Source organism: Podospora anserina, chromosome 3 (genome assembly GCF_000226545.1).
Source record: "Podospora anserina S mat+ genomic DNA chromosome 3, supercontig 2".
Classification (NCBI taxonomy): Eukaryota; Fungi; Ascomycota; class Sordariomycetes; order Sordariales; family Podosporaceae; genus Podospora; species Podospora anserina.
The window spans coordinates 803227-810960 of record NW_001914856.1 but is presented as its reverse complement, the minus strand read 5'-3'; the positions used below and the strand labels follow the sequence as shown (position 1 = coordinate 810960).

At 54.7% G+C, this 7734-nt stretch overlaps 2 protein-coding genes across 2 annotated transcripts; one reads left to right on the top strand and one right to left on the bottom strand.

Annotated features, from left to right (window-relative positions):
• Positions 1-315: 315 nt before the first annotated feature.
• Positions 316-1830, top strand: PODANS_3_4090 (uncharacterized protein; the record flags this gene model as incomplete). Its single annotated transcript, XM_001909159.1, has 1 exon — positions 316-1830. One exon carries the CDS (start codon positions 316-318, stop codon positions 1828-1830), a length of 1515 nt encoding a protein of 504 aa, XP_001909194.1.
• A 278-nt stretch (positions 1831-2108) lies between these two features.
• Positions 2109-3800, bottom strand: PODANS_3_4080 (uncharacterized protein; the record flags this gene model as incomplete). The annotated part of the gene is made up of 3 exons (XM_001909158.1): positions 2109-2904; positions 2958-3663; positions 3719-3800. The coding sequence occupies 3 exons, from the start codon at positions 3798-3800 to the stop codon at positions 2109-2111; spliced, it is 1584 nt and encodes a 527-aa protein (XP_001909193.1).
• Positions 3801-7734: the final 3934 nt, after the last annotated feature.

Below are 7734 nucleotides of genomic sequence, written 5' to 3'. Positions count from 1 at the left end.
CGACCGTGGACAGACAAGGTCATAACCTGTTTCTCGCAAATCAACCTAAAAAATCTTGGAATTTCATCTTTGAACTTCCACATCAATTATCAAACTCCATCAACGACAACTAGCCCGCCCTTTTTCACAGAACAGATCTCGCACTCGTCAAATCTGAAAGTTACGTTTTGGAGGGATCTATCTCGACTCTTTTCAAGTTTGTCATCACCAAGCGCGACCTTCTCACAACCAGTTGCTCATCTCACGACGCCATCTCACCTTTCCACTCACCACTCACATAACATCCATCACCACTCCTCGAACACAACCACCAAAATGTCCTCCTCACGCAAGCGCAAACGCACTCAACCTTCCCCCGCCAAATCCTCCGCCGACCAAGTAATCAACCCCCGCTCCCACACCCCCTCCACCCTCAAACAATTCACCCTCGCCGGCCTCCCCCACGACTCCCCCCTCCTCTCAGACCTCTACCCAGGCTTCCCTCACCGACCCCCCCGCCCTGCCCGCAAGCGCTACCAGTACACCTCCCAATCCTACGACCCCTCTCACAACAACCTAACCGACAAATCCGGCGACGAAGGCGGCGATGAACTCCCCGACTTCACTACTGACGACGACGGGCCCATCGGCGCCAGGACCACCGCAGGGGAAGAGACAGATTTCTCTTCCGCCTCCTCCTCAAACACCTCAGGAAAGCGTCGGAGCAAGAAAAAGGAACTTGAAAAGGACAGAAAGGCAGCAGCGCATACCAACAAAGTAGGGGTGTTAATCAACACGGTGAAGAGGGCGCTCAGAGAGGGTGATATCCCGCTGGCGAAAAGATCGTTTGGGTTGCTTGCGAGGGCAAAGGTGAATGGGAGGAGGGTTGATCTTAGGTATGAGAGGTTGTGGGAGTTGGGGGCGGAGATTATACTGCGTGAAGGGGAGACTACCACCATCACCACCGAAGGGGAACTCAAAGGCGCTGTCCAAATCGAACTAGAGCGGCAGGCAGTAAATGAAGACGACGATAACGCAGAGAGGGAATCGAGACAGAAAGATAGGTTATTCGCCCGTCAACAAGCCAACCTGGCGAACCTCAAGGCGTTTTATCAGCATCTTATCCAGAACCACCCGTTCAGCAAGCAGCACCCCAACTCTACGGGGCGTCCGCTGCTTGAGTTTAACATTGCGTTGTTTTCGGCGGAAATGGAGGGGGTGTACGCTTTGCATCGGAGGGGGATGGAGAGGATTGAGGAACGGGATGGGAGGGGGGAGTTTTATGATGTAGAGGATGAGGTGGATATTATAGAGGAGGAACCGGACGACGAGATGGATGTTGACGGGGAGGAGGAGCACAAAGCACCTCCTACTCCCCCAAGGGAAAAGAGAAAAGTGGCGAGGGTTAGGGAGGAGAAGGATGAGCTGAGGAGGGAGGTGCTCAGGCAGATGAGGGGTATAGCTGAAAGGATGGATGCGCTGCTGGAGACGACGCCGTTTTCGAGGGATGGGGAGTTTGCTAGGTTGAGGGCGATGGTGGGGTTGTATATTGCTGATTTGTGCGTGCCGTTTGGTGAGGAGGAGAAGAGGGCGGGGTATGAAGTCAGGGATAAGGAAAGACAAAAGGCGAGAAAGCTGCTCGCGGGGGTGAGGGATATGGGCAAGGGGGTGCTGAAGAAGGATGATGAGGAGTTGTTGAAGATGTTGGGGAATGATGACGAGGATGATGATGATGAGGAGGAGGAGGAGGATAAGGATGAAGAAGAGGAAGACGAGGATAACGATGAAAAAGATGAGGAAAGCGATGAGGAAGGGCCGCAACTGCAATTCTTTTCTTCTATGCCGGCGTGATTCTCTGGATTTGTTCATTACGAGTACAGGTAGTCAACATGTGTCGGTGTCTCAGCCATGGCCCTAGAAAAAGCTGGCTAGTGTAGACATCTAGTCTGAGTGGAATACATAAATGTACATCCATCGTCCAACTCTCCCAATCCATGATTATTCATAACCCAACATCCATCTCAATCCACCCGCCATAACCCCATGCTTGAACTTCTACCAGCAGGATAGTCTAGATCGAAGCAGACAAAAATAACCAATCCACTTTAAAAAACCACCCATCAATACAACTAGGTAACAGGCGTCGCAACCCCCTTCTCCCTAGCCCCCCGCTGGTAAATCAAAGCCCTATTCTTATTCCCCACCACCACACACCATTCCCCTCCCGGACTCCAACCCACCTGCCTCCCCACAAACGAACCGTCCACCCCCTGCACCTTGTGCGGCCTGATCAAACCCGCCGGGTTCGACAAGTCATACATCTCCTTCCAGTGATTCAGCGTATCCTGATTATAATTCCCCAGCGTTGCCATCGCACTCCCGCCTCCCTCCGGGTCGGGACTAGCCGAAACCATCGACTCCTTATCCCCAGCAGCAGCCCTCAAACTAGCCGCCGCATCCTGGTGCGCCGGCGCGGCGGTCCCCTTCTTCGCTCTCTTGATCAACAGCCAACTCGGCTTCTGCACCACCTGTCCACTCCCCGACTTTCTGGCTGCTTCCAACTCCTCCATAAAATCCCTATACGCCCCAAACCGTGAAAAGTCCCAAAACATGGTCTTGCTCTTTGCATTGGCAAATGCCAAGATGGGATGCCTCCCCTCGGCGTGGAACATTCGGAAGCGCATATAGAACTGGACACCGCAATCAGGGGTGTGGAATTGCGCTAGACGGGTGAACATGGCCGGGCGGGCTTTGGAAGGGATAGGGTTGAAGTATGACCGGGTTTGCTTGGCCATGTCGGTTGGTGTGGGAGCGTCAAGGGGGCCGGGGATAGGATCGGAGGAGGAGAAACCTTCAATTCGCCAGAGGACGATGGTGTCTTCGTGGCAGGCGCGGGAGAGGATCAAGTCGCCATAGAAGGCTACGCTGCGGGGGGTTAGTAACAAGGTTGGTGGTTAAGGAGGGTGAAAAAGGCTCACCAGTCGACGAGATTGTTGTGGACTTCGGAGGAGGAGAAATGAGGGTAGTGGAGGACGATGGGAACGTTGATGTGTTCCTTTGGGAACTCGGGGAGGGCCCACTGGTGGATGTTAGTGATGCGCTGTCGATGAAAAGTGAGAAGATATGGTGACGGGAGAAGTGAACTCACAAGATTGATAATCTGATCATGCCCGGCAGACAAGACATATCTTCCATTGTTGTGAAACGCCACAGTCAGCAAGTTGTATTGATGCCCCTCGCCTCCCAAAATGCAGATACACGGCTGCTTGTCATGTTCCTTTGCCAGACTCCAAAGCTTAATAGTCGTGTCGTCTGAAGCAGAGGCTATGGTAGTAGGACACGCTGGAGAGGTCGCAAGATCGCTGATGTCGCCGCCGTGACCGACCAGCGTCTTGACGAGCTTTCCTCTCCTGATATCGTACACCTTGATCTTGGCATCTTTGCCGGCCACACACAGCCAGGGATCTTCCGTGTCTGAATCCTTGGACCAACAGCACGTGTAGTTGTTGGCGCCTGAGTCGGCATCTCTGATCATTTGGATGACTTTGCAAGGGTTCTGGTCCTTGTCTGTGGTTGGCACCATGCGGACGACGACGACATGCTTCTTGCTTGTGGCCGCGAACACTGGGGGTGCGCCTGGTGGGTTGTAGGGGTAGAATTTGACGTCGAAGAACTCGGCGAGATCTAATTGGTATGTTTAGCATGTGAGAGTCGCAAATAAAGTCGATGAAACACTTACCCTCGTCCCTCACGGCATCTTCGTGCAGCTGAAATGAGCTACGCAGGCGTGGAAGCTCCCACTCGTCTGATATTGGTGGCATATTGGATGAAGTTGGTTGTTTTGATGCTGGCATTTGTTGTTATGCTGAGGAGGTTGGTTGCTGCTGAAGTTGGTTGTCATGCTGTGAGGCCAATGGCCCAGCTTCAAAACATCGAAACGGGGCCGGCCGAAACTGTTGGCTGCCGGACCGTGACGGTCGGTGGGGGTTCGGAAGATGGCCGGGTGGCCGGGTGGTCCGGAGACAAGGCCGGAAGCCACTATCCAAGATTCCAAAAAGGTGGTACAGATACCGGTGGCTGTGAGACTTTTCGTTTGTTTACGGCTAGTATGACGAGGAAGGGTTTACAGCGATGATGAAAAATCACCCAACTTGACCATCAGGGTCGGTACGAATTGCTGTTGATTTTTTTTTTAACTTCACATATTGGCAGTCGCTACTTCTTACTTGCACTTGACACGCGTGGCGCGTCGCGACTTCCACTTAGAAAGCGAGACCCACTTGCCTTTACCAGACCTCCAGCTACCCCGCGGTCACCACCCTATGAGACATGGATGGCAGCTGTCAACGTCTTCAACCCTCGAGTCTCGTAGCCTCGCCCCGATTAGGGTCTGGAGAATTTCATGATATGCGAGTATCGAATGATGTATCACCCACCTCGTTGCTTTTTCAGTCGCCCTGAAACGACATCTACTGACGGAAGAAAGAGGTGCAGGAAACATTCCACTGACTTGAGCCCCCGATGTTCGGACCCACATTCGGAATTGCTTCAACAACCCTTACCCAGATGCAGTCACCGAGCAGCGGTTTGGGATGGGATCTGAATATTCGACAGGGGTGGACAACCAGCGAATAGAAACACCACGGAATGAGGCTCCAGCCCTCGTATAAACGTATCCATCAACGCCATCGCCGACGGGAGGGCATCGTCCCGGATACCAAGACCGGACGTCGGAGCGGCTTCATGCACAGAAACGGAGGTTCCCGCTGACAGCCAGCCCGAAAAGCTTCGGGAGCTCCACAGAACAGAAGGCCAAGACCCCCCCCCAAACCCCACGCCAAGGCCAACAAATGCACTTCTGATGGGGCCCCCCTTCCACAACTGGGTTTGAAAAGTTCTCCATGTCATTGATGTCAAATATCGATTCACGCGACAGAGGGGGATTATCATCGCCGACCACTGTCCCCGTTAGCTGTCACTTACCAGGGTTCACTGTACGACATCAATCCCAGTACGCAGGTTTCTCTCTCCGTCGCGTTCGGGTCACCGTCGGGCAGCTGTGGGCCACTTAGCCAATGATCATCCCTGGGATTCGAACAGCAGCTGGCCCTGAAGATCACTCTGACGGTGGAATGACGCCAGTGCCAAAACTGCAGTTGATCAGCAGCAAGAAGAAAAAATTCCGATGCTCGAGTCTGCCTCGATTTTTACAACGGCCTGGCCATCGCGGCCATCTCGTCTGAAATTTCCCGAACCATAATAGCTCTGCGATGTACGATGCTTGGCTATGGCTTCAAGTCGAGATCAGGAATTTCAGCTGAGCATCGAAAGACGCAGAGACGAGGCGGATAGAGAGAGCAGAGACACGTCGTGCGAGTCCGTAAGGTGGAACGATTGTCGGTGGTCGCGAAGAGCAGAGGTGGGGAGCTCTTCACACTCTTCTCTCTCTTGTGGCCGTTGCACAGAGCTTCAGACGTTGCCAAGACTTTGCGTAACCACCACCACAAGCTACGCACGTACTGTCTCGGCAGGCACTGGCTCGCCATGCCGGCTTTTGTCGAGCGGTGGTTTGTTTGTTGTGTGGGCAAAAGGGCCAGGGCAGACTTCGGTCCCGGAGCTTTTACACAATCACGAGCCATCCCGCTGCTTGGAGCCCGAACTTTGAAGATATCACCAGTGTTCTCAAAGGGACGGCGGACGGGAGGGGCCAGCGGGACCAGCTGTCGTTGATATTAGCCGGCGCCAACTCTCCCCTCTCCCGCTGAACCCTGGAACTGACAGGCTTAACAGCCCTGTTATTGCTGCGATCAGCCCGTCTCTCTCTCGCTGTCCCTTGCTCAAGAGAGCAGGAAGGTGGCAATCAACAAAAAACTCTCAAAAACTGAAAACATTTTGATGATGAATGTTTCGTTTCGGCTCTCCCAAGGGACCAGAGAGCATTGTGTCCCGGTTCGTCCAGAATTGGAGACACGTACGACCTGTCATCCTCATGCTTTCCTCCTCAATTGGGACGAAAGCCAACCTTCTGTTGCACTCGTCACCTCTCGTACATATCTCACCCCACCAGATATTTTCTAGGCCAAGCACTGGAATAGTCTGTACTAGCTAGTACATCCACGCCAGTCGTACGCATTGGGCATGCTCGATGATCATGCCCCCGTTGGGAATATCTGGGGGCATGGGGCTCCGATGTGGACATCCAGTCAGGCTGGCTTGCTGAGAAGCTTGAGCGTGTTTCCTGGAGCCATTGGCTGCGTTGTGCATGCGGGCTCTGGAGCAGTCATTTCGTCACAATCCCAAACCTCTGATATGAAGGTGGTGGTGGAGGGCCGCGAAATGATGTTGTTGCTATGACCAAGAACTGCCAAGCATTTGCTCCCGCTCGCCAGCGCAACTAAATAAGGCTAGGCCCTCCTTTTCGGCACCTGGTAGTCTCGCTGTGGGGAGCAGAAATTGCCCTGAGAGCCGGCGGGATTGGATCCCGGAGAGGCACGGAGAGGGCCCAAAGAGAACTGCAAAGGGAACCACCATCTTCTCCCCGTCGCCAACCACCACCCCCCCCACCCTCCTCAGGTCCTCCCCGTGCTTCCTCTCCCTCCATCTGCTCCCCCCTCCCCCCCGACCAATTGCTCTACCGAGGATCGCCTGCTACCGTCTGCACCTGTTCAGGCATCTTCCCTGACACTTGTCCGCGCTCCCGCTTATCAAGTCCCGCGGTCCACGGGGGGAGAAAGCGGAACATTTGGCACCTCCCCAACTCGGTCCAGTGTCCTCCGTTTGATCAGCCAGTAATCTAATACAGCTCGCTCGCCCTTCTCTTTGCTTTCAACTACATTATCAGCCTGTCCCTGTACCATCAACAACAACAGCACGCGAACAGCAGAGACAGCAAGCAGATATATATCACAGAAGATAGCCTGTGTCTGTTGTTGGGCGTCACCGACACGCTTCTTTCTCCTCTTACCAGGCGACCCCTCCACCACCACTGAGCACCACAACACACAACGTACACACAGCACACCCGCACCACACACACAGCTCACAGCTCTCACATAGCACACCCACCACACGCCCACGCACGCATCATCCCCCCTTTTGCAACACCGCCCGCCCCCGTGCCTCTGGTTCTGCGCGCTCTGCACCAAACCGAGGAAGCCCAGACATTACCAGCCGTGCGACATTGCGACCACTTTCTGCTACCACTCTGTCTGTGACGCCGGCCAAGGAGTCGACGGCTGCTTGTCAGCGAGTGTCTGCACCCTGCCGGTTCTCTCCAAGGCTTCCAGGGCTTCTCGCGCCCTCTCCGCCCGCTCCTCGCCGGCCCTCCCTTTTCCGCCAGCAGCTCTAGAACCGCCCGGCCGTGGAACGGGCGAGACTTGATATATCCGCTCCCAGGTGACGGCGGGATCTGTGTCCTACTCCGCCTCGGTTATCAGCAACGAGACGCAGCGGTCGAGGACAGCACGCAGAGGCGAGACCCCCCAAGGCGGCCTTCACCGTCACCCCAAAGGCTTGTCGTAGCTCCCTGTGTCCTGTGGGACCTTCGGTCTTTCCTTCCCCGGCTTGGGAAGTCCCACGAAACCATCTGTAGGGTCCAATTCGCCCCAGGCTCTTTTGCCCCAGACCGCCGGCTCCTTGTGGTCTCTTTTTTCTGTCCTTGCACTGCGCAGGTTCTTTTCTTGTGACTACTCGGACGCTCCTCTCTGAGACTAGCCTCTCGGACCGAGCCCCCTCTAATTTAGCCCGCGGAGAGAT